Below are 27,746 nucleotides of genomic sequence, written 5' to 3'. Positions count from 1 at the left end.
CCCCGCTAGAATGTACCACAGGCCCAGAGGGCGGGACGTGGTAGGTGGTCAATAAATCGTTCTTGAACGGGGAAGTGGCGGTTACACGAACGCGTACCTCAAGGAATGAATGAGTGAAAGGACGAACGAATGACCCGGAGCCTGGCCTAAGCCCCTCAGCTCTCCTCATGCCCGGCGGCCCGCGAGCCGGGCGCGCCCCAGGTGAGCGCTCGGAGCCACGGTCCCCAGCCTCCGCCTACGGCGGCCGGGAGGCGTCAAGCCACTTCGGGGCGGAAGAGCCTGCCCGGCGGGGCCCGACCCGCGCGCACGCAGGCGCGGCCACCCACGCTTCCGGGAGGTCACTTCCTCTCCTGTCTCGTAGCAACGGCTGGCAGCGTTGCTGACATCCCGGGCAGCGGTGGCACCGGACTGAGCTCAGAGTCTCGCCGCCCGCGCGATGGTAAATCCGGGGTCTCTGTCCGCGACCCGCCGCTCCAAGGGCGGCGACCGGCAAGGGACCTTCGCTGTCCGGCTCCCGGGGCCGACCCAGGCCCGGCCGGCCCGGAGCCGGGGCGAAGGCTGGGGGCTCCAGAAGCTTCTTGGAGGAGTGACACGGAGACCCTGGAGGGACCAGAGGGCGACCGTGGAGGGAGGGAAGATGTCTAGATGGGGGAAGCTATCTTGGGGCATAGATATCTGGGGGGGGGGGGGGGTGGCTTCTGAGGGGTGATACTCGGGGAGGGAGGATATCGAGAAAGAGAAGAGAGATACGGAGGGGATGAAAGATCCTGAGGGGAATGAGAAATCTCCTCGACAAAGAGGAAAGTTTGAAAAGGGGAGCGGCGCGAGGGAGAGGAGAAAAATCACCCTGAGAGGGAAGAAATAGAGGGGACAAGGAGCATAAGGAAATGGAGAGAGGGGAGAAGGAGGAGTTATTGAGAGAGAAGAAAGGAAAATAAAGAGGCAGCAGGAATGGGAGGGGGAGGGGAAGAGAAGGAAAATGGAGACAGGAAAGTTTGAAAAAGAACAAAGTGAAAGCAAAGAGTTTCTTTTTAAGAAAGGAATGAAAAGAGAATTGGCGATGGGAATTAAGAGACTCTATTAGGGGGCCTCAAAAATCACCAAAGGAGACAACACCTGGGAAAAGAGAGGGAAAGGCCGGGAAGATCAGAGAGAGGCGTTTGGGAGAGAAATAAAACAGAAAAAGATAAAACGAGGGCAGCGGTTGTAAGGAGCTGTGGACGTTGTCTTATAGATGGCAAAAAAATGTAGTAAGTCATTGATCCCTGTACAGCTATTATGCTTTAAGTTCATTGTTTCCCAACGTGAGATGCAAACATTAGTTGCTACTTAAGATGGCTCAGAAAACCAAAAACCACAGAGTGAATCACATCAGAGAAAGTTATTCCTCTTTCTTTTTTTTTTTTCCCCAGCCTTTAGACTATATCCAGGAGAGAGTTTTTGGCACTGTCAGGTCGTTAATACCACTATCCTTTGGTAGTTTTGATTTTTCACCTGAAAGGCAGACCTCAGGCTCAGAGCTCTCATTGGGGTAAAATTTAATAATATGTTCTCTCTTTGTTTGGTTTGTTTTTATGGTTATTTCTGCCTATGACAAATGATACCAGATTTACATTTGTGGTAGTGATATATAATTTCCTTTTAAAATTCATTTATTTAAGCTTTTAGCAGTGAAATAATTTTAAGAATGTGCTGGGTAAATAATATAGATGGTATTCATAACGTCAAAAATTATAAATCTAGTACATGAATGCCTGAAATTTAGAAAACACCTGCTATAGTGGTGGAAAGAGGAAATAAGTGCTCCCACCCACATTAGGGGCAAAAGAAAACTGTCTTTTGACTAAAGCAACATAACGTTCACCTTTACAATGCTGGAAAGAAAAATATATCATAAATCCTCATCAAGAGACTCTGCAGAATACTGTTTGAATTCAGAATATCCAGTGATTACTCAGTTATGGAAAATATGCAGGCTGGAAAAAATTATTATTGATTTTAGCATTTGTAGAAGGAAAGAAACTGGTACAATATATATAGTCTATGCATGTGATTCAGAAAGCTGAGTTTAAAACCCAGTAGTGGGATTCCAACATAATCATTCATGGTTGAACGTTCAGCTTGCACTGAGATCCAGGCTGTGGTTACCAACAGAATCCTGGAATCCTGGAATACACTGTTTTTACAGAATATTTTGAATTTAACCATCTGAACTCCCAATTAGGTGGCATTTAGGACTGAGAATATGATTTCTCATAAAGTGATGCTTTTAGACAAAAGGAGGCAGTGATATAGCTCTATAAATATTTTTTAAATCTATAATGTAGAAAAGAGATTTTTCACTTGAATACAGAAAGATCAATGAATGAAAGATGACCAGGAGCAGATTTCTGTTCAACAACATAGGATACTTTTCCAGTAAATAGAGGCAGATAAAAATGGAGTGAGCTCTTGTGAGGCAAGAAGCTTTCTGTCTCAACAAGAGTTCAAGCCAAGATATTTGTCAGGGTTGTACGTAGAGGGTCTTACATAGGCTTGCATATGGGACCTGACAATTTCAAAGCTCTCTTCCAAAAATCTGGGAACTGACAATCTCAAAGCTCTCTTCCAAAAATCTGAGCTTCTAAATCTTAGTTTAAGGAGATTGGAGAATAGGGGTCTTTCAAAACATTACTCTAGTTAGGACTGGGGTCACCACAAAGACTCTTCGGTTAATTTTCTTCCTGATCTCTTCCAGGCAGAGGTGGAGGAAACCCTAAAGAGGATCCAGAGCCATAAAGGGGTTATAGGAACGATGGTTGTAAATGCAGAAGGTAAACACCTCACAGGCTGCCTTCTTGACAGGCAGAAGCCGACCAAGAGCCTGTTTGTTGTGTGAAGCCTTAGGCAAACATCTTGGAATTTTAAATCAAAAGTATATCTTGTATATTTTAGCTAGAGCATTTACTCATCAAACATCTATTGAGTATCTATTAATTATATGCCAAGAACTCTGCTAAGAGGTAGGGAGATAAATATTAATAAGACATGCATAAAAACACCTATATATTCCTAAGAAATGCTGCACATTGTCTAATTTTTAAAGCTTTGGTAACTTCTAACATTTCAGGAGTATCAATAAAACTATTATATTGAAGATAGAAAGAATACCATTGTCGGCAGTTTGCTTTCGTTTTAACATTGTAAAGCGTACAGGGTTTCAATCTTCATTTTTAAAAGAAATTGTTCCTTCACCGTAGTTAATGAAATCTTTGAGAATTAATTTTAATGTAATTTATAGCATAGTCTTTGTGGTTATAGTTTAAGAAGGGCCAATACGTTTCCACCTATGAAATCTGTAGACTTATACCAGAGACTTGCCTATTAACAATCCCCAAAGCCTTTTCTCCGGCACACTGTTCCACGCTCAGCTGTGGTGGCAGCCTCTTAAAGGCTTCTGCTGGCTTCATTGCTGATTCAGGCATTTGCAAGGGCAAGAGGTGCCACAAACCCCAGAGCACTAGTTGAAATAAGAGTAGCTACTTCACATAGTCCATGGTACAACCATGGATTTGGTACATTGCCAACTCAGTGCTTGGCAACAGACCCTCATAGCTAATCATTATTCTGGAGCAAATCCATCAATAAATATTTAGTGAGCAACTACCCACTGAAAGTCTGTTTAAACTCTAAACTTCAATCCCTTTCATTAAAAATGCACAATAACCTACTTTACTGGTGACTGTGACAATTAAGTGACATAATACTTGTCAAGTGCCTGGCACAATACCTGACACTTAACAGAATTGTAATTAAATAGTTCTGTGAATGTGGGAATTTTTAATTTATTTGTACAGATAAAACATTTGATGTGTTTTACAAAATAATAAAATAAAATTTTAATAAACTCAGTGCCAAATGAATATAATAAATTCACCCAGCTTGAGTGATCAGGAGGGAGAGGATTTAACATCAGCCTACAGGACAGTCAAGAGCTATGCCTCGTATTTCCAGGAAGCGGTCCAGCCCAAGTCCATGGTTCTGGTTGAACTGATTTTAGTCTCAGGCATTTGCATAAACTCTGCCACACCCCCCTAAGATGGGTTATTTGTGTGACTTCACAGAGATGCTTTGTTTGTTTTCTTTGGCTGCCATAACAAAGCACCACACACTTAGTGGCTTAAAAAAGATTAGACGTGTATTTTCTCTCAGTTCTGGAAGGCCAGAAATTGAAATCAAAGTGTCAGTGGGTCCAGGCTCTCTTCAGAGGCTCCACAGGAGGATCCTGCCTTGCCTCTGCCCAGCTTCTGGTGATTTCCAGCGATCCTTGCTGTTGACTGGTCTGTAGGTGCATCACTCCAGTCTCTGCCTCCATCATCGTGTACGTTCTCCTCTCTGTGCTCTGTTTTCTCTTCTTATAAGGACCCGTCGTTGGATTAGGTCCCACACTGATCCAGTATGACCTCATTTTAACTAATTACATCTCAAAGACTCTATTTCCAAATAATGTCACATTCTGAGGTTTAGGGTGGGCTTGAATTTTGGAGGGGACACTATTCAACCCAGTCCAGATGCATTCACCTGTGACACCCTGGACAATGTATCTAATGTGTTACTTTGGAAGACTTAGTCTAAAGCACATAATCCTGGCAATATGCATCAAATGTCTAAAAAATATCCATACCTTATGATCGGTAATTCCACTCCTAGAAATTTGTTCAAGAAGTGATGAAAGATTTAGGTGCAAAGGATATTACGGAGGCATCATACATAATAGCAATAAATAAACAGACAAGTACATAAATCCCAACAGTAGGGAAATTTTTAAATTATGTAATATTTACTCAGTGAACCATTACTCTATTTAAAATGTTGAAGAATATTTAGAGTCATGAAAAACTACTCACAATATTAGATGAAAAAAAGCAGGAAACGAAGCAGTAGCCAGCATCTTCTAGTCCTAAATACGGCCAGGCAGACATACACACTGAAATATGGAAGAAAAGGCAGGGATATGTTACGGTGATTATCTCTGAGTGGTAGAATTAAAAATGACTTTTATTTTCCTGAGGTCTCTCAATTAACACTTTTCTCATCCAAAGGCAACAAAACACTAGTTTTAATACCCATTAACTTCTAATTAACCTCTACTAGGATAAGGTTGTGTTAGGATTCAGGGCACTTTTCTGAAAGCCAAATTAACCTTTTTCCCAAAAATATAAATGAGGGGCTTATTTTTATGGTCAGATTATTAACAACCAGAGTATATGACAAGGATGTTTACTAATAGCATATGGTATGAGTTGTGCGACCAGAATGAAATGAAATACTCCATCTCAACAGGCTACTCAATTTTAGACGAAAGTGCCATTTATCACAGTGCAGCTTTGCAGCTTTCAGAAGTCCCATGAAATTTAACACCGAAAATATTTAACTAAGCTGGCGTTTATGTGTTCTTGTTCTGTACCAATGGTTTTGGTCCACTAATTCTAGGCAAATCATTTTAACAAATTTTTAGGTTTTAATTGTGGCTAGGTAGGCCTTCTACCACGTTTATCCATTTAGATCTCATCCTCTGCCATGTTAAATAGTGTCCTTTGGTTTCACTATTATTGAAACATAGACTTCTTATTCATGACAGTAAAGTGGACTTACCAATTTAGCCCAATGCTGAGGAGTATAGGTTTTTGTTAGATTCTTTGTTAACACTGGTTTCCCATTTACAAAACAATTCATTGTTTACAGTATTGCAGTACTGATCACAGAACTAGATACTGGTGAACATGTATATTTGTTTCCCAGACAGTCATATCTGTCATATATTCTTATGTATATAAGCCTGATTTCTGCAGACTCTTAATTTTAAATATTCTTGACATTTCTAACGATCCATCATTTGAGTTTCATTAGGTTTTATCAGCCATCCAGCCAATTCCTTTTATTTTTGAAATACAGTCTATCAACCAAATGTACAGTTGAAGAATGCCAGCTTACTGGGACCATGAAGAGTCATATTTTAAAGTAGTGTCATAAGTTCAGGAATATAGAATATATACTCTTTGTTCTAGAAGTTACATTTTAAGAATTTATCCTACACATATATACAAATGTAAAATGGCATGCACACAGACATATTCTGTAGCCTTGTTTATAAAAATCAAAAATTGGGAACAGCCCAAATGCCTGTCAGGAAGATATATTAGTTACATGTATTACAAAGCATCCATTCAACAGTCACATTACACAGACATTAACATGAATGACCTAGCCTTACGCGGACTGAATGGAACAACTTCCCGAGTGTATTAAAAGAAAAAAGTTAAGGTACAGAATAGAAAATGATACAGTTAAAGAATACAAACACAAACATACTGGAATAGACTTAGAATATCTCTGCAAGGACACCAAAGAAACTGAGAACAGTGGTTACCTCTCAGAAGGGGAAGTGGGTGAATTTTATACCATGTGCTAAAATTACTTCCTAATAAATTATTTTTTAATTACCTCACATAGTCTCAAGCAAGAACTCAATAAATATTTGTTGATTGATTTTTTTTCCCCAAGGGTCTACAGTGGATATGAAAAACAAGAGTTTCCACGGTGTGCACTTATTATTCAGAAAGCCTAGCCCTTTTATTTATTGACTTGGATCATGAATAGACTGACTAAGTAGGCCTGAGTATCTGATTCATAATCCTGTCATCTACAGTTTAAATAATTTATTCTGGTTGTATTTCTTTTTTGACACTGAGCAATGCAGACTTTGTAGGTAGTCGCTCTTCATGATGCAAAATAAAACTGGTCAAAAAGTGCCCTTGAAAGGTTGAGTGCTTGCTATACTTCAGTTTCCTGCTTGTTAAAGACACATGCCTTGTGATGGTTCATCAGTTGTGAAAGACAGAACTGACTTCTGGAGAAAAAGTGGCCAAGAAACAATAATACAGAAATTAACACGTTTTCTATAAAACCTTACTTAAATAGGTTTTCCTGTAAATACTGTTGTTGCCTTCTTTGGCAAGACCTACTCTGGAGAGAATGGTTTTCTTAAAAAGAAATTAGTCTGTTCCAAAGTCAGAGTTGAGGCTCTCAAAGAGTTTCATGAAAAACAGGTAAAATCCCAAGTTAGAAGCGCTCATCTTGTTTACCAGTTTCTGGAGCTACATTCTCTGAGGGAAAAACCAAGAGAGCCACGTCGGCCTTTTTTATTGATTGGCCTTAATTCAGGTTCCTGAGGAACTTGACAGTGATCCCAAATTCACCTTCATATGTCTCCCTAAACGCAAGGCACATTTGCAAATCAAATCCCTGGAATTCCCTGGTTGATCTGGTAGTTTTCAAAATAATATGAAGGCCGGTTCTGATTAGACATAGTGTATGTAAAATACCTAGCACAGCACCTGTTCCATAATAAGTGCTGAGTGACCTGAATGGAGCTGGATTGATATGAACTGAATTGAGTTATACTTGCATATTCGTCTGGCTAGATTTTTCCAGTTAAATTAATAGCTTCTGTTTTAAACCCATATAATGAAACAATAGAGCACACAAGTAGCCAAATTTAATCATGCTTAAACCAAGAGTGAGTGCAAACCAGGGAATGCCCAGCCGAACTGCAGAGTCTTGGTTGCTGTATTTTCTAGCATAGAAATTAAGGTTTGCAAAATACCGTATGAGGAAGTTACGAAGAAATTTTGAAAATCCCTTTTGATATACCCTCTAGCATGTGCAGTGACATCCCCTTTCTATTTCTGGCCTCAGGGGAGAAACTAGCACCATGTCACAGACCAAGCATTTCACAGTGGACTCACCGTAGACAGGATGCTTAGGGGAATGCATTTCGTATAGTAATATGTTAACTTAGTACTGAAATAATCAATCAACAACTTCCAGAAGACTTGTGTACAAAAATGTTCATCACCATTAGCTACAAAAACAAAAACACACTACCTAACAATCCAACAGTAGGGAGTTGATTATATTATGATATATCCAAAAAAATAGTAAAGTCTACAGCCATTAAAAATAACGTTGATGGCATCATCAACAAGGACATCTTGTATGCTATAATTTAAATGAAGAAAAAAGCAACAGTCAAATATGTAATTATAGTTTGATGCAACTAAATTTTAAAATCCACGTAATGGCAAAACGATTGGAAGGAAATAAAATTGTTACCTTTGAGTGATATGAGCCATCACTTTTTCTTCCTTTTTACAATGACAGTATTTTCCAGTATTTCTACGATGCACATATTACTTTTAAAATCAAAACAAAAAATGTTTAACCCCAAATTAAATCTCGTACCAGGCATTCCCATCCGAACAACCTTGGACAACTCGACAACAGTTCAATATGCAGGTCTCCTTCATCAGCTGACCGTGAAAGCCAAGAGCACAGTTCGTGACATTGATCCTCAGAACGACCTAACTTTTCTTAGGATCAGATCAAAGAAACATGAAATCATGGTAGCTCCAGGTAATTTGGCATTTCTTTTCATTATTTAAGGCATCTTTCTACTTCACTGGATAAAAGCTTTGTCTCAAAGAACGGGGAGTGTGGATTTCAACATGCAATATGACACATAATGCTCTTCAATTACAAAATGAAGAAGTTTGAATGTGAAAATTCCATGAAATTAGTAAAGACATTGAATTTTGCCCATTTGTTTTTGTTGTTAGTAATCAAAACATTTAGGAGGTGTAGGTTTCCTGTTATGTGCACTTAGCACACAGACTTTCTGAAGAGTGGGAGAAATGTCTCCTGTCCAGGGGATAACGAAGAGGGCAGATCAAAGGTCTGTAGGGTCTTAGACCTTCCCTGGAGTAGAGCACATTCACTGGGGCTATCAAAAGACAGCAGCCACAGAAATACTTCTTTCCTTGAAGGAGGTACATTCACAGTTTTAGTGGATGTCAGTGTAAAACAGGACTCATGTTCCTAAATCTAGTCTAGAACAAACTTCGCTGTAGTACAACTGTAAAATCAGAGTTACCCCCAAACTAAATGAAGCTTTCCCTACACCTGTGTTCTCACCCAAGCTGCACATTAGAATCACTTGGAGAGCTTAAAAAAAAATTACTGATACCTGGGACTCTATCCCAGACCAATAAATACAGAATCTCTGGGGCTTGGCCCCAGGTAATGGTATTTTCTGAAAGCTCAACAGGTGATTCTGATGTGCTGGGAGCCCACTGGTCTACACAAGGTCCAAGTGATGTGTTGAAGAGAAAAGCAGATTAGCTGAAGTATTCATTTATTAAATTTAATTTTTAGGGTGGATTAACTTTGTCCATATCTCTCCACAGATAAGGAATATCTTCTGATTGTCATTCAAAATCCATGTGAATAGACCTGCAATGGACAAGTTCTGTGCTGGGACGCCAGGCTGAAAACATTTCACTCTTTAAAGATTCCTAAAATTATAATCCAGTCTAAATGATCTTTTGGACATTCCTTTCTATTTTTACATTTAAACTCCTCTACATGTCTCATTTAATCTGTTTTTAATGTACTGTAAATTTGTGATTTAGCTATATAATAAATAAATTCTGGTATGTATGCCTCATTTTTTTTACGATACACAAAACCAAAGAATTCTAGTGAGAAGACAGCCTTCCTTGAGACAGTTCTTTTCGTCTAGAAGTAATGGCCACCAAGAATTAGAATAGAAGTGTGATTCTGCCCATTTCACTGACATGCCAGGGAGTTTCAGTGGAGCAGAGTGGGGCCAGGAGGGAAGCAGGGCGTCCCAGCCCTCAAGGAGCTACAGGTGCTTTCCCAGCTTAAACGAGGGCCGTAAGAAGTCAAGAGCGCAGTTCTCAGTTGGGTCAGTACTGGCCCCTGCGAAACTCCTCAGGCCTGTCCTTCCATCACAGCAGCCTGAGGGGGCCAGGAGCGGGTCCTGAGCAAGGATGCACACGTCAAAAGCTGCCTAGGGAACTCCGGAGGGTTTATCTTACTAGATATTTCAAACATTCTCAACATAATGAAAATGATGGAACAAATACAACAGATTTCCATGACCCATATAGAATAGATGTTAATCTTTTGCCATGTTTGCCATATATCCTCTTTTTTTTCTAATTAAGCATTTTATTTTGAGATAACTGAGGATTCACGTGAAACTGTAAGAAATAACATAGATCCTGTGTACCCTCTACCCAGTTTCCCCCATGGCAACATCTTTCGAAACTATAGTACAATATCACAACCAGGAAATGGACACTGATTCAGCCTAGATACAGAGCATTTCCATCACCACCCGAGCTCCTCGTGGTACCCTTTTGTAGCAACCCCCCAACCCCTGGCACCCACTAATCTGTCCTCCACTTCTGTAATTTTGTCATATCAAAATGGTTGTTATATAAACGGAATTATACAGTACGTAGCCTTTTGAGATTGACTTTTTTTACTCAGCATAACGCTGTTGAGATTCATCCAAAAAATAAACATTATGGATACAGCTGCAGCCCCTCTCCTCCTTTGTGCCTTGGTCCTCTCCTTTTCCGGAGGATCCTTGTCAGGATGCACAAGTCACCCTGCATGGGGGTCCACAGACGCTTCCTCCTAAGTGCCCACAACTCCACAACAAGCCAAGAGTGAGGAATGGTGCAGGACAAGTTTAGTTCTGCCACTGCCATGGCAGCAGCTTGCATCCTGGGAGGCTACAATAGCCCAACCCAAGCAGACGGTGGTCTGGGCAGAAAAGAAGGGCCAAGGCAAATCCCTCAGGTGAAAGGGGTTTACTCTCCACGTGGTGATGGTAGAGGAGATGGGCCAAGGCTGAAAGGGACCATGGTGGCCGAAGCCAAACAGTCAATCCTATCCACGCAACAGACGTCTGCACCCCACTGCAGATCTCCGTGCCCCTGGAAAGTGGGACCCACATGAATATACTCTGAAAATGCTCTCCAGGTATTTGCAGTGCGGCTCCAGGCTGAGATCCACTGCGGTTACTCAACAGTGGGTCTTACTGGGGTGGTGAGGAGAGTAGCCCAAGACACACATAAATACGAGTTCCATCCGGGAACAGCCCTGGGGTTCCCCCACATCATCAAGCCAGCTGAGCCCTAGATTTACAAGGAGGATGCTGTCTCTGTCTCCGGAGAGAACAGAACAAATGAGGAAATGAGCTTAAATTACAGCAGAAGTGAGTTCTTCTAAAAAAAGTGGGATGAATAAACATCAGAGATCGCAGGATGGAGAGCCTATATTATAGCACGTATTAGACTTTCGAGCATTTTCCCCACACTTTTTGTTTTAAAAAACTTCAAAGTTGCAGAAGAGGAGAGAATGAACACCCACATAAACTTCACCCACATTCACCAACTCAATATTTTACAACATTTGCTTCATGTCTCTCCCTCCCTCCCCATGACCCACACCCATAACCCCAATTTCCTACTTAAGAAATTTATTATTGATACAATAATAGCATCTAATATAGTCATGTTCGAATTTCCTCAGTGGTCCCAATAATGTCCTTTATAGCTATTTTTTTTAATCCAGGAGTCTATCAAGGGTAACATATTGCGTTTGGTTGTCACGTCTCGAGCTGTTCAGCTGTTGTTAGAACCCCTGTGTTCTATCCTCCCCCTCTAGGTGGTATCGAATTTGTGTTTGTTCTCCCTGGAGTCCCCAGGGTCATCTGCTCCGCAGCCTCCTTGAGCCCCTCCTGATTGGACCCAGATGCAGCCTGTAATTATAGAGGAAATTCAGCCCAAGAGCAGGACTTGGTCACAGGTGAGTTCTTCCCCTTCCTTATGTCATGACTCAGAGACCAGACGTACCACCATGTACCCAACCTCATCCTTCAGCCAGTGAGGTCTGGGTACCAGAATACCCACTCGCCCAGGCACAGCTTCTATGTGTGCTGACAATTTCCAAAATAAACAACATCTTGTTAGAAGCCAAGCAGCAAGGAAATGCACTATTGAGGGAGAGGATCACTGATATCATCTATCTGACTCCTTGGTTTTACAGGTGAGGATTTCACCCGAGCCTGGCGTCCAGTGTTTTTCAGGAATCAAGTATGTCAGTTTGTACTGAACTGGTCAAGCCTCTGGAATTGGTGCTCATGATCTTATCAGGGGGCTCATGCTCTTGTGAGACCCCACCCCCATACCCTCCAGAAAAAAACTGTTTTGAGGAGGTAGAGATTAGCTCATTGTTTTAAAATGTACCAGAGGTAACATTTGATTCCAATCCCTAAATCTGTCATCTCCCCATTGTTCCCCAGCCTACCCAGAGTTCATCAGCAGACGCATGGCTGAGTGGTAAAGCCACTTCCTTCCTCCTGGCCCAGCCAGAAATTTCAAGCCCCATTTGAGATGTAGCAGTGGGAAACCTCTGGCAGGTGCAGATGCCACTGCTTTAAGTGCCAGGGCTCTGTGTGGGCTCTTTTGTGCAAGGAGACCCTTCAATCCCACTTGGCAGGGAACTCTGCTGTGGTCCTGCCTGCACTTTTGCATCCAGAGGAAACAGTAACCCTTTGCTAGAGGCCGAGACTGTGGTATAGAACTTGCCAAAGCCAATGACAATGGAGGAGGATATAATCTTGGGGAATCTGAATCACCCCTCTCTGCCTTCCAGCACAGAGGCATTCACATTCCCCTTGGATTCCTAACAGCACAGTAAATTAACTCTTATTTTTAAAAAAACTAAAAGATCCACACTCATACAAAACCATTGATAAAGTTTTCATTTCCTATGAGAAGTACAAGCCTGGGCTCACTGGTGCCTCCCCTTAGTCCAAATTGCTATAAATTTTACCTGAACAATAGGAGAGCTATTTGCAGACTCTCTGGGGGAACATATCCCAACCATCAATATTAATGAGAATGAACCTGGAAAGACCAGCTTAATAAAATAACTGAAAAGCATTTACACATCATTAGCATTACGAGCTCCCAAATCTTCATCACTGAACAGCAGGACCATCTGAGAAGGGGATGAGCGGCAGCCTGCCCAAAGCTCCAGCAGGTGCCTGCCTTTCCAAGCCACTTTCACTGGTTACATTCTGGCTTTTGAGCTAGATCACCTCTTCCAAAGCAAAAATCACCATAGACTAAGATTTGGATTTTCCTCCCCCCCCCCCACCACCCTCTCTTGGTCTTTGAAAAATTACAATTATCCCCAATACGTCTTTGACATGGGGGAAATACCCTTACTCTTCTGAATTTAGAAAATACGTAATATATGCCCTTGAACAGGAAAAGATAGCCAGAGATAGTCACTCAGTCAAGCAATATTTAGTCTTACGTTCCCCATTGGAAGAAAAAGTAGATCATGTTTGGGGCCATAACAGAGCTTTCAGAGTGGTGAAAACATCTCCAATGAGGAGTCTTGACAAAAAATAAAGTGGTATTTCAACTCCTAGGAAATCCTAGGTCTAGACTCCCCCCTTAATATGAAACCATCTCTAGTAAAGGAAGCTCAGGCATCCCCAGGGAAGTTCGGGATATTTTTAGGGTCTGGAAGATTTCAGGTCAGTAACACTTTTCTGTATATTTCTTAGGCAAGATGTGACGCAGAGGGTTGGGTGGGCCATACGCTCAGCCACACCTTGAACACAGAGAAAAAAAGGCTCAACCTTCTTACTTCCTCCTGGGTTCTGACTCTGGGAAACCTCCCCTCCTTCTTCCCTTCACCATACATGACCTCAGGACTCCCTCTCTTGATGCCCTCAACCTTGAACATTCCTGCTGCGTGCAGAAATGGTTTTCAAATTCTCTTTCTTTGGTCAACTTTACATCATGAGATGTAAAGACGGTGCCGTTGAAAGATCACGAGACCTACAGTCTGACTCTACTTATTTGTTAGCAGGATCCCCAACTTCTCTGACCCTCAGTTTCCTCACCTACAAACGTGAAAACGCCCGCCCACAGTGGCCTTGCCTCCTGAGCTATACGGTACAGCATAGGTGCCAAGTATTATGATTAACTATAGCAATAGCGGCCAAATAAACCAAGTTTACCAGAATATAAGTCACTGTAACACATCTCACTGTGGCCTCTTCTACTCTTTAACCATACGTAAAAATGGATTTAAAGAGTTATAATCCTGCTGGGTTCACACTTTTGTCTAATTCCTTTAGTTATCATTTAATAAGCATTGCCACGGGGCAGCGGGGAGGGATAAATTGGGAGACTGGGATTGACATATACACACTAATATATATAAAATAAATAACTAATAAGGACCTACTGTATCGCACAGGGAACCCTTCTCAGTACTCTGTAATGACCTATATGGAAAAAGAACGTAAAAAAGAGTGGGTATATGTATATGTATAACTGATTCACTTTGCTGTACAGCAGAAATTAATGCAACATTGTAAATCAACTATACTCTAGAATTTTTTTTTAAATAGAGTGAAGGGACAGAGGCCCATTTAAAAAAAAAAAGCATTGCCACGTTCCTATCTAGGGTTTATATTGATTTTTCTTAGTATCTGCATGCAACTCTATCAAGCTTGTCGGTGGTGACCTGACCAGACGAGGCCAATGAGAGATGCTTCCTTGGTATTTAGATTTGAAAGAGAGTCAGAGAGGAAGTTTCCACGTGGCTGGACCTGTGCACAAAGGCAGGGGCGATGCGGAGGCCATATTTTTCCCAGAGGGGTAGCAGAGAGAGCCTCTTGGAAGGAAGAAATGTAGCAGTTGTGCGTCATAACGAGAGTGAGAGTACAGTACAGTGTTCATGCCATGGGTTCCCGGCAACCTTCGAGGTCCTCAACTATATTTTTACCCTTGGGTTTATGAAACTCCTCTAATGCCTTCAACACAGTGTTCCTCTTTGTGTACACTACCAGAGTGAGTTTTATCTGTTGCCTGAAACCAAGAAGTCCTTAGCTAACATTTTGGGGCTATATTTGGGTCGCCCCCGGCTGCTTTAATCAGACATGGTCAAGGAGCCCAGTAACCCCCCGAAAGTGCGTATTAATCAGAGGCCCTGAACAGGTGTTATGTGGTCTCTCACTCCCCTGCTTCAAAACGTGCCCCATGGCTTTAGCAATACAGGGGGACAGACCACTGCTGGACACTTCAGGAGGCAGAGCTCTGGGTGGGAGTGTGGCACTGAGATGCCCCTCTAACTGGGCAGCAGGCACTCCAGTTCATTCCCACCTGGAAAGTGGCCTCTGCCTCTGTCACTGGCTGGAAAGAGAACAGGCCACCCGGACTCTAGGCAGATACATTTCCAAAGCACCTCTCTGGGTGGCCTGGAGTATCTGAAGTGGCCGAGAGTCATAAGAGAGACAAAAGGAATAAAGAAGTAAGGTACAGATTCACCTGACAACCTACCATCCCCTTGCTCCCAGAAGGCAGCGTGGTGCTGAAGGAAGGATGCTGTTTTGTAGCCAGACTGTCTGGTAGCCAGCCCTGCCATCAATAATTAATAATTAATAATAATAGTAATAATAAAACTACTATTTATGTTATTCCTTTTAGAAGAAGAGAAAGAAAAAGAAGAAGAGGAAGAAAAGAAACGAAAAGAACATCAGCAGCTGCTGACATTTGTTGATTACTTACCATGTGACAGGCACTTTGGATTTTCACAACAGCCGCAATTTACAGACAGGAACACCACATCTTAGAGGAGTTTCACAGCTTGCCTAAGTTCAAGCAAGTGTTAAGTGTCAGAGGAGGCACCGAAACCCCAATTCTTGACTGGGGCACACATGTTGCCTACGTTGCTGACTCAGCAGATACATGACAAGGAAATTAACATCTCTGAACCTTAGAATCCTTACCATAACTTCTACATGGCGGGTTGTTGGGAGACAAGAAGAAATTATATAAAGCCCCTGACACTTAGTAGATGTTCAACAAAGGGGAGTTGCTATTATCATCATCACCATCATCAGTACTACCTAGAGAACCAGTAAGTGCTGGGAGAGGACCATCACAGCAATTAGGTTATTGTTATAAATATGATCAGTGTCACAGTGTTCACATTTAACAATATTCCATGGGGTTCATCAGATCAATTACTCCTAATTCTTTCACCAAACCCCTCAAATCCCCAACAATCAGCCATCCATCTGGTCTATAGGATGTCAGACTACCATCCCATTCATGCAATGTCATCATATCAGGAATTGCTCATAGGACCAATCTCCCCATCAAGAATGCAACTACTGTTTTGTATGTTCCTCAAGCCTATGTTTTATCCCCCTCCCATTGTGTCTAAACAGAAACCTGCTTTGTACTATGCTTAATCCCCCTCCCATTCTGTCCACATTTCTAACCTGTTTGAACCATTCCTTCCTTCCCCCTCCCCACCCTGCCTACACAAATAACCAGCTTTTCTATTTAGTCTGGATTGATGGATCAATTCAATCCATCAGACTGATTTTCTGGTCTGTAGCAACTGGCTGCATTGACTCAACAATCCAGTCAAGAGAAGTTATGCATTTGGCAGTCTGTTAGGCTTAAGGACACAAACTACCTTATTCTTACCCCTACCCAAGTGCCTGGCAGAAAGTCTGGCACAGGGTAGGTACTCAGTCTGTGGGGTAGTCAACATCTCTATTCCCACCCAGGCCCTATTTTAGAAACACTGTTCCCTGGATCATGCGACCGGTTGCAAAGGGGTCCATCAAGTTAACGAGCGCCTTTGAAGTGGACATAGTTAGTAGCTACATCCTCCAAGAACACTCAAGACGGGATTCTGACCAATTAGAAGCTTTAAGACTTCTCCATTCAGATTGCAGGATGAATTAAAGCAGCTCACTGACTGTCATGGGCCTCCTTCTGCATCTGTTCCTGCACAACTTTCTGCTTCCTGAACAGCTCCAGGGAAATACCTGCCCCCGCTGACCCCCGTCAATGCCAGGAAAGCAGAAGGCCCAGCTTCCGAGAATAGGTCCCAGGATTCACAGCTGCACCCTTTGTGGAGCATGGATGGGAGGCCTGTGTCAGCAGGTCCCACCCTTTGGGGACTGGGCTGGCGCTAGCCTCATCAGATTACAATGCCCCAAATGGTGCTGTCAGCCAGATCCTTTATCCAACATGAACTTTAAGTTGTTCACAAACTCTGAGCCTTTCGGTTGGGTATTTGATCCTATCTCAGGGACGCAGGGGGGAAAGTGAATGTCTAGTGTCTCCAGGAAAGGAAATAAAAAAAAAAAAAATGCACAACACCATCAGTAATGTCAGGAGGAGCGGAAAGAGGATGTTATCTGAACATGTTTACCTGCTCTTGCCAAGCCCAGCGATTTCTGGGAGATGCAAGCAGAGATGAATAACCATTTATGAAATTTCAAATTAATAAAAATACTGGCTCCATCTGAGAATTGAAAGAAGGTGTGCTTCTTAATCAGGGAACCATTAACCAGGTCGTGCTCCGTTCTGCAAGCATGTAACCAGTAATGACTCTGCCCAGGAGCAGACACAGGTGACATCATCCCTGCCCCCAAGGAGCTCCTAGCGTAGAACGGAGATAGGTGTGCAAAGAATACATTTTCAACACAGTGAGATAATAGCGACCAAAGAAGTATGCGTGAGGGCCGGTGCCAATGTCATGCAGATAAAGGACTGATAAAGGCTTGGTGTTTAAGACAAGCGGCATTCAAGCAAACATACCTGAGCTGGATATTAAAGGCGGAAGAGGGGTTTACAAAGTTAAGGGGAAGGAAAGAGCAATCTGGGCATAACGAAGTGTGAAGTGAGGCATAATCTAGGCCAGTGGTCTTTAAACCTTGCTTTAGGAATAGACCTTTGTTCACGCACAGCGGCAAGTAAAGCTGTTTGCTCTCCACGAGGCAGGGTGGGCCCTTCTTCCGTTCTGTCCTCCCCTGCTCTTTGCCCCGACACCTACACACAATGGTCATTCAGGGGCCCCACCCCAGACCTGCTGAATCAGCACCTGCATTTAGGAAGATTCCTAGGGACCCTCGTTCCCATTCAAGTTGGAGAAATGCTCCTCCAGGACGAGGAAATCTATGTTTCCCCCAACAAGTGCCCCCCGGAGAGGGGTTAGGACTAGGAGTTTAGGAACACTGTCGGTCTACCCTTTTTCTCTTCCTGAAATCTTCCTCCACGGCCAAGCCCAGGCCACCCAAAGCCACAGCTCAGAGTAAGAGCTAGGGAGAGAAGTAAAAGGACGTCATACGGCAGTCAACTTATGCCCCAATCCCGACTAAAAACAAAACGACGAAGGAGACAACCTGGAAAATCCAGCCAAAGCTGATTCTCCAGCCAGGTTTCACATCCCAAGCATTGGGGGATCCCTGGGGGCACCTCAGCCGCCCATGAGTCAGGCCAGCCAGTTTCCACGTGGCATCTCCATGACCTTCACCTTCGCTGGCTCCAACCCTCCTTGGCGCTCCTACCAGAGCTCTGGGCTCCGAACATCACGGATAACCTCTAGGTACCACCTCCTGACCTGCCACCACCATCTCCTCCTGTGTCAGGCACAACTGCCACTCGTGAGGAAGGAAATGCCTTACCCCCCTTTCTGCTTGGGCTCCTTGTGAAGCCCACCTTTCAGTTTTTACATACAGGGACTTTTCCTGAGTCCAGACCCCAATCTATCATCAGATGATTCTTCCACTCAGAGAAGTGAGACGACAAAGCCCCCGTGCAAACAGGTTTCTGATGACGCCAGCCTACAGCTGGCCGGACAGGCCTGGATCCGAGGGTGGGCTCCAGCAGGCTCCTGCACTATTTTTTCACCACCACATACAGTCATGGAGCCCAGGCCGTGTCCAGGTTCTTTATGATGTTACCCCATTGACCTCAAAATAACCTCACCTGGTAGACTTTATTCATCCCCATTTTCCTGACAAGGAAAATGAGGTTCCCATGAGGGCGGTATCCCGCCCAGAGTCACACTGCTCGACCCAAAGCCCCTTGAAGTCTGAAACCAAGTCTTATTTATCATTGCCCCCCAAACTCGTGCATTGTTCAGAGTCTGCATTTAGTCTACACTCTGTGTAGGAAGCCTGGATGCAGAATAAATGAATCGTGCGTGTGGTATAATCCACATCACCGGTTTGGCGGGGGGCAAATAGGGGCACACACTTTAAAGAAGTAAGGGCAACTTGACCACTGGAGCCTCCACCTCCCAGGTCCATAGGACATCTGAGGTCTCTCTCAGACCTATTCCTTCCCAGAACTTCCCAGAATATTGACTCCCGATTTGGGGTTGCCATTACTATTTCTCCTGCCATCAGCACTGAAAAACAGGCTGTTCTGCTCTCCAGATTAGGATACTCAGCTCCAACACAGCCATAAACACTATGCTTATGTGTTTGAAAACACACACATGTGGAAAGGTTTTGAAAAATACACACCAGGACGTTAACAACAGTGATTTCTGAGTGAGTGGGATTATGCCTGATTTTATTTTCCCCTTTTTACCCTTCCTTATTTTTATTTTTCACCTTTCTACAATTTAAACTTTTATTGAAGTGTGATATGCAAACAAAAAGCACATACAACCTAAGTATGTAGCTCGATGAATCTTCACAACCTAAACACACCCGTGTAACCAGCATCCAAATCAAGAAACTAAACACGTCTGCCTCCCAAGAGGTACCCTTTGAGCTTCCCTCTGGTCTCTGATGCCCACCCCGAGGGTCACTAAGAGCCTGGCTTTTGTCACCAGGGATTATTACTTTTTTCTCTTTGTGTACTTTGGATAAGTGGAATTTTCTGTGTCTAGATTCTTTCAACTGTCAGTACACTGGGGAGAGTCACCCATATTGTGAGTGGGGGGTAGGCGCCGCTCATTCTCATCTCCACTTCTTGCTTTCTTAAGCACAGAAGATGTGACTTATGCACCTTTTCCTTGGGGGCAGGAGGGAGTCTCTATGGAAGGAAGTACGGAGCCAGGTCTCTCCTTGCAGAAAGCAGGTCCACGAAAACAGGGCTGATTTCATTCAGAGAGATGGCAGAAAGAAATGAGAAAGATTGATGCTGCCAGCCACTGGTTCCCAGACGCCCACAGGTCCCCCATCCTGGTGCAGCGGAAAGAACATACCCCTTGAAAGCTGAGGTTCAGATCCTGATTTGGCCACTCACCTCTCCAGGGAATGATGTTTGACAGTAAGCCTCAGGAAAATGGGGATCTCAGTAGAATTGTGTCCTGGAGTAGACATGCTGGCTCTCACCCACATCCCCTGGGTTCACTCTCCCATTTCTGTGTGCTCTTCTGCCGGCCTCCGGGGGGGGCGGTTTGCATCCACCTGCCCTTGGGTGGAGCCACTTTGTGAGCACACGGAGAGAAGCATCAGAGCCTGTCGTTTGCAAACCCTGAGCCTTGGGGCCCTCAGCCAGTGGGTGCTGGGGGCAGGGTGTGGAATCCAGCTCCTCTGCACCCAGGAGAGGCACAACGTACCGTCCAGAGGCCCTGGCAGGAGCAGACGGCAGCTCCCCTCCACAGGTCTTGGTCTGAAGTTGCACCTTCGCTGGGCTCCTTCCTCTCCCCTGCCCTGTTCCCCATGTCCCTTGCTGGTTTCCCCAGGGAGCTCTTCCTGAACTAGTCACATGCACAGGAATCCTCGGGCAGGGCCAATTCTAAGAAACCCACCCTAAGACAAGGGCCGTGGATAATTGTGGTAAAATCTACCCAGCACCCGGCAGGTACTTGAACCTGTTAAATCTCTTTCCCGTGTCCAAGGCAGGACAGCCCTCTTGTGTGGCCACACGCCTCGAATCATAAAATCCCCAGGGTTAGAAGGAACCGTAAACGTCCTGGCCTCCTGGAGTCCTGAATTACCTGGAATCACTCCCATCTCTCCCTGAAGAGTATTACAGTAGCTTCTGAATGAAATAACTGGGGACAGCAGAGCCAGCCCGGCCATCACTCCTGCTTTATTGCGTTACAATCAGCACGGCCATCACGTGTGGAGAGGAAGCTGTGCAGGGCGGATATTAAAGCCACGGGCCGCGCTCAGCTTCCCCAGATCAGAGGCCGGATTCCCCACCAGCTGCTCCGAGCCACGTCTGCACCCCTCGACCCCTGGCTGGCGGGGAGGAGAGCTCTGTCCTGGGGCGATGGGGGCCCCCCTGCGTGTTAGCACCACCCTTCCTGAGAAGAGGGTCTTCCTGCAACATAAGCTAAAAGAGCAAAAAGATATTAAAGAGATGGAGGTCGCGGGGGGGGGGGGGGGAACATAGCATGCGTGCAATTATCCTCTCTTTTGAAAAGAAAGTTCATTTTTTTTTTTTAATTTTTATTTATTTATTTATTTATGGCTATGTTGGGTCTTCGTTTCTGTGCGAGGGCTTTCTCCAGTTGTGGCAAGCGGGGGCCACTCTTCATCGCGGTGCGCGGGCCTCTCACTATCGCGGCGCCTCTTGTTGCGGAGCACAGGCTCCAGACGCGCAGGCTCAGTAGTTGTGGCTCACGGGCCCAGCTGCTTCACGGCACATGGGATCTTCCCAGACCAGGGCCCGAACCCGTGTCCCCTGCATTGGCAGGCAGACTCTCAACCACTGCGCCACCAGGGAAGCCCCCAAGTTCATTGTTTTTGAATAATCCGTGGCATTGATCTGTATTGTAAGAGCAGGCTTTGACCGCTTCCCCTCAACAGAAAGGGATCATGGGGGCCTCATACCGACAAGGAGCACTTGCTTAATATTAATAGTTGCCATTTATGTGCCAGGCACTACTTTCAATGTGTAACAGTCTTTGAAGGAGGTCTGTCCATCTTTGATTTACAGGTGAGGAAATGAAGACTCCGAGAAGGTAAATGGCTGATCCTGACCCACGTGGCTGGTGTTGATGAGCTGAGACCCACGCCCAGCCCCGCCTGCCTCTGAGCTGGATTCTCAAGCAGAGCTACTGCCAGGGATTTGGGCTCAAACTATGGTTTAGTTTCCTAGAGCTGCCGTAACAAAGGATCGTAAACTGGGTGGCGAAGACAACAGAAAGTATTCTCTCCCAGCTCTGGAGGCTAAAATCCTTCCTGGCCTCTTCCCAGCTTCCGCTGGTGGCCGGCAATCTTTGGAGGTCTTCAGTTTGCAGCTGCATCACTCCAATCTCTGCCTCTGTCATCACGTGGCCTTCCTCCCTGTGCGTCTCTGTCCCCGTTTGTCTCCTCATTTTCTTAAAAGGGCACCAGTCATACGAGAGGAGAGGCCCACCCTACGCCAGTATGACCTCGTCCTAACTAATTACATCTGCAGTTACCCTATTAACCAGTAAGGTCACATTCTTAGGTACTGTGGGAAGTTAGTACTTCAGTGTATCTTTTGGGGGGACACCATTCAATCTATAACAGAGGACAAGCACCCAGAAACTCAGTTTCGAAACAAGATTCAGAGAGAATGAGGAGAGACCTGGCCTCCTCCCCGACAGAGGGATCCCCAGATGGACACTTAATGCCTTTGGTCTTGAGTCTCTATCTCCATCATTGTCCACCTGCTACGAAGGGGATGGGCCCAGAGGAAGAAGCCAGCTCACCACTGCACTGTAGTAGGAATAAGAAAGAACCTGGGGGGAGGGAGGGTCAATCTTTTAAATGTGGCATCCTCCAAACTGCAGTGTTCTGGGGAAAAACCTCGACACACCTGTTCTGGTTAAGACTTTACTCTTATAAAACACGTTTCATTAAACTGAGACAGGGTTCTCAGTTGCAAGCATGGAAGCAAACTCGAGATGATTTTAACTGAAAGGGAATCTATTTTAAAGAGAGGGTCTAGCTCACACAGTAGCTGGGAAGAACGCAGGACCTGGCTGTAACAACAGCCAGGAACAAGAGAATCTGAGAGCCAGAACCACAGTCAGAGTCAGAACCAGCACAGTGAGGACGCTAGTGCCACTGACCACAGCCCCGCTGCCCTGGGCCCGTTGCCATAGCTGCCCACAGGCCTTGGATATTACTGCTGAGGCCACCACAACTACCAGCAAAGATTCTCCACTGTCCCTGATTTGGGGGGCCACTAGCTCCAGATTTAAAATCATTGGTTGCCACAATGAGGTATCACCTCACACCAGTCAGAATGGCCATCATCAAAAAATCTACAAACAATAAATGCTGGAGAGGGTGTGGAGAAAAGGGAAACCCCTTGCACTGCTGGTGGGAATGTAAATTGATACAGCCACTATGGAGAACAGTATGGAGATTCCTTAAAAAACTAAAAATAGAACAATCATATGACCCAGCAATCCCACTACTGGGTATATACCGTAAGAAAACCACAATTCAGAAAGATACATGTACTGCAACGTTCGTTGCAGCACTATTTACAATAGCCAGGACAGCAACCGAAATGTCCGTTGACAGATGAATGGATAAAGAAGATGTGGCACATATATACAATGGAATATTACTCAGCCATAAAAAGGAATGAAATAGAGTTATCTGTAATGAAGTGGATGGACCTAGAGTCTGTCATACAGAGTGAAGTAAGTCAGAAAGAGAAAAGCAAATACTATATGCTAACGCACATATATGGAATCTAAAAAAACGGTACTGATGAACCTAGTGGCAGGGCAGGAATAAAGACGCAGACATAGAGAACAGACTTGAGGACACAGGCAGGGAAGGGGAAGCTGGGACAAAGTGAGAGAGTAGCACTGACATAGATACACTACCAAATGTAAAATAGATAGCTAGTGGGAAGCAGCTGCATCGCACAGGGAGATCAGCTCGGTGCTTTGTGACCACCTAGAGGGGTGGGATAGGGAGGGTGGGAGGGAGATGCAACAGGGAGGGGATATGGGGATATATGTATGCATATAGCTGATTCACTTTGCTGTACAGCAGAAACTAACACAACATTGTAAAGCAATTATACTCCAATAAAGATGTTAAAAATAAATAAATAAAATAAAATCATTGGTTGAGCCTCACACATCAGGGATCTAGCTGCAAGGGAGTCTGGGAAATCATGTATTTAGCTTTTTTTAGCTTAAATAGAGAGAGGTGGCCTCCTACACTAAGCCATACACTAAGAAATTTCTCAAATGTGGGAAGGAGGTTCGAATGTTGGGCAAATAGTGAAAAATAGCTCTCAGGGAAGATTAAACCTGCTTATCCAAGAGCAAAGGTAAGATGGGAATGTCAGAAAGTAAATTAGGGATTGCCACGGGTTACAGATGGGGGGAGTAAGAAGAGGGCACACATGGGTGCAGGGTTTCTTTTCTAAAGTGAAGAAAATGCTCTGAAATTAGTGATGATAGTCGTATAACTAAACTGTATGCTTTAAGAGGGTGACTTTTATGTTATGTGAACTATATCTTAATGAAAAAAAGAAGTCTCAGAGAGGGATCCAGGCTCCTCATATTTGCAGGAGAAAGAGGACTCTGCGTCACAGCAATGTAATAGGCTGGACATTGGGGCACGTATATATGGGGCGGAGGAGCATCCCCTCAACTTTCCCATGATGAGAACACAACTTGCTGGATGCGCACTGGTCTGGGGGAATGGAGCAGAGTGAGCCAAATAGGTCAGTGGTCCCAAACATCCCATTTTCTCTTGGAAAATATTCCACTTCACTGTTAATTGGGTCACAATGAAGATACACATTCCTGCTATTTCTGCTCAGAAAGTCCACTGGTGATGGTCTTCTACTTGAGATGAAAACTTTAAAAAAATAAACTCATTGGGGGGAAGGTGATAGAGAACTAGGATATGGATTATATCATACATGCCCTAGACCCTGAGCCAGGCACCGCCTACTGAGTCCCGTCCCCAGTTCTGTGAAGGGAAATTATGATCTCCCTTTTGCAGATGAGAAAAATGAGCCACAGGGAAACCAGATGACTGGCCTCTAGGTTGTCTGACTTCAGAGCCCTGCTACCTTCACCACCACAGCTTCCCTGAGTGTATTTAGACAGGATGTAACGTTCCATGAGAATAACTGAGGTTGAGGGGTGGGGAAAGCAAGAGGAGAAGGAGCAGAGGAGTAGCTACAGGAGGTAATAAATGACTTTTAAGAACAGGGATGTTTTACTTTCAATTTTTAACTTTTGGGGATGTGCCTCTCCAAAGCCTTAGCCAAGTCTGTGGTAGAAGCACAGGTCTTAACTAAATGAGGACTAAATGAGGACCTTTATTGGCAAGGGCTGGTTGATCGGTTGATTAAAGAAAATGTTTCTCATTTGGATAAGATTTAGAGATGGAACTTTCTAACAGAAGCCAGAAGTCTGATCTAAAATGGAACTTGAGGTTGTAAAACCACCTTGGAATTCACAGGCATTGCAACTGATCATAACTCCATCTTAGGGGGCAGGGAGACCCCCTTTGTTGTGAGGATCCCACATTTCTTACCCCCAACATTAGACTTGGAGCCCTTTCTGGGCAGGATCAAGATCTGGTTCACTTTAGAACAAATAATCTTAAAATGTATATGGAACCATAAAAGACCCAGAACTGCCAAAGCAATCCTGAGGAAAAAGAACAAAGCAGGAGGCATAACTCTCCCAGACTTCAGACAATACTACAAAGCTACAGTAATCAAAACAGCATGGTATCAGCACAAAAACAGACATATGAATCAAAGGAACAGAACAGAGAGCCCAGAAGTAAACCCACACACCTACGGTCAATTAATCTTCCACAAAGGAGGCAAAAATATAAAATGAGAAAAAGACAGTCTCTTCAGCAAATGGTGTTGGGAAAGCTGGACAGATGCATGTAAATCAGTGAAGTTAGAGCACACCCTCACACCATACACAAAGATAAACTCAAAATGGCTTAAAGACGTAAACATAAGATATGACACCATAAAACTCCTAGGAGAGAATATAGGCAAAACATTCTCTGACATCAATTGTACCAATGTTTTCTTAGGTCAATCTCCCTAGGTAATAGAAATAAAATAAAAAATAAACAAATGGGACCTAATGGAGCTAACAAGCTTTTGTACAGCAAAGTAAACCATAAACAAAACGAAATGACAACTCACAGACTGAGAAAATATTTGCAAATGATGCAACCAACAAGGGCTTAATTTCCAAAATATACAAATGGCTCATACAACAAAAAAACAAACAACCCAATCAAAAAATGGGTAGAAGACCTAAATAGATATTTCTCCAAAGAAGACATACAGATGGCCAACAGGCACTTGAAACGATGCTCAACATCACTAATTATTAGAGAACTGCAAATCAAAACTACAACGAGGTATCACCTCACACCAGTCAGAATGGCCATCATTTACAAATCTACAAATAACAAATACTGGAGAGGGTGTGGAGAAAAGGGAACCCTCCTACATTGTTGGTGGGAATGTAAATTGATGCAGCCACTATGGAAAACAATAGGAAGGTGTCACAAAAAAACTAAAAATAGAGTTGCCATATATGATCCAGCAATCCCACTCCTGGGCATATATCCAGACAAAACTATAATTCAAAAAGATACATGTACCCCTATGTTCATAGCAGCACTATTTACAATAGACACGACATGGAAGCAACCTAAATGTCCATCAACAGAGGAATGGATAAAGAAGATGTGGTACATATATACAATGGAGTATTACTCAGCCATAAAAAAAGAGTGAAATAATACCATTTGCAGCAACATGGATGGACCTAGAGATTATCATACTAAGTGACGTTAAGACAGAAAGAGAAAGATAAATACCATATGATATCAGTTATATGTGGAATCTAAAATATGACACAAATGAACTTATCTACAAAACAGAAACAGACTCACAGACGTAGAGAACAGACTTGTGGTTGTCAAGGGGGAGGGGGAATGGGGGAGGAATGGATTGGGAGTTTGGGATTAGCAGATGCAAACTATTCTATAGAGAATGGATAAACAATAAGGTCCTACTGTATAGCACAGGGAACTATATTCAATATCCTGTGATAAACTGTAATGGAAAAGAATATGAAACAGAATTTATATATATGTATGCATGTGTATATATATATATGGATAACTGAATCACTTTGCTGAACAGCAGAAATTAACACAACATTGTAAATCAACTACACTTCAATAAAATAAATTTTTTAAAAAAGAGACTTGGTTCACCTTTGTGGTACCATTGACTAGCACATGGCAGGGACTCAGTAAATGTTTGTTCAATGAATAAATTCAGGAATAAGTCCTCAAATCACCAGATCACTAAATAAGTCAGAAACTGTATTTGCCTAAATAAGGCAGAAATTGTATTTGCCTACAAGTAAGAACCTAATTGCAGTATTAAAATGGATAAGAAGTCTGAAGGTGAGCAGTTGAAGTCTATGTCACAATGTCACAAATGTGCTTCTACCGTTCTGTTCTTTCATCTTTATCACTCACCTTCATGGTGTCAAGATGGCTGCTGTACCTCCAGACATCATACCCACATCTAGAGGAAGAAGAGGGAAGAGACCAGTGGTTTTCTCTGAGCCAGGTTCTAGTTGAGAAGGGAAGCCTTTCCCAGGAACTTCTGCCTAGATTTCAGTCATCAGAACTGTCTACAAGAGGTGCTGGGAATTTAAGTAGAGCAGAAGAGAGTTAAATAAATAGATGATTAAAGCAAGACACAGTAACCGTGGGAGGGAGGGTTTCCCTCGTCATTCTTTGCAACCAAACTGGGGATCTATTTGGAATTCAAGCGTTGCTCGTATCATTCTGAGAGTGATGACTGCTGTGAGAGAGCATGGTAGAGGGAGGCCTGCCAATGAGAAAACCGAGGCTTGGGGAGGTTAAGCTGTCTGAAGTTACACAGCTGGAGCTCAAAACCAACCCGAGGGGACTTCGAAGCTCAGTGTCCTTCTGTTTCCTCCCTGGGCCAGGCCGGTGGGATTCTCCGGGCCCAGGGAGAGGGTGGCCTGGAAGGGAGGCATGAGCGGCCCCTCATCCT

The 27,746-nt window shown here is 43.7% G+C and overlaps 1 protein-coding gene across 1 annotated transcript; it reads left to right on the top strand.

Moving 5' to 3' along the window:
- The first annotated feature begins 313 nt into the window (after positions 1–313).
- On the top strand, positions 314–9,533 carry DYNLRB2 (dynein light chain roadblock-type 2). Its single transcript, XM_057534457.1, has 4 exons — positions 314–439; positions 2,738–2,813; positions 8,287–8,454; positions 9,285–9,533. The coding sequence occupies exons 1-4, from the start codon at positions 437–439 to the stop codon at positions 9,326–9,328; spliced, it is 291 nt and encodes a 96-aa protein (XP_057390440.1). The 5' UTR covers positions 314–436; the 3' UTR covers positions 9,329–9,533.
- Positions 9,534–27,746: the final 18,213 nt, after the last annotated feature.

The sequence above is a fragment of the Balaenoptera acutorostrata genome, chromosome 19, assembly GCF_949987535.1.
Source record: "Balaenoptera acutorostrata chromosome 19, mBalAcu1.1, whole genome shotgun sequence".
Lineage (NCBI taxonomy): Eukaryota > Metazoa > Chordata > Mammalia > Artiodactyla > Balaenopteridae > Balaenoptera > Balaenoptera acutorostrata.
The sequence above is the reverse complement of the archived record's forward strand: the minus strand, read 5'-3'. Positions and strand labels throughout refer to the sequence as shown.

Bases quoted from the DNA above. Each gene is read 5' to 3' on its own strand.
- DYNLRB2 (XM_057534457.1), top strand. The intron at 2,814-8,286 runs GTAAACACCTCA...ATCTCGTACCAG, and splicing joins GATGGTTGTAAATGCAGAAG to GCATTCCCATCCGAACAACC. The intron at 8,455-9,284 runs GTAATTTGGCAT...ATCTCTCCACAG, and splicing joins TGAAATCATGGTAGCTCCAG to ATAAGGAATATCTTCTGATT.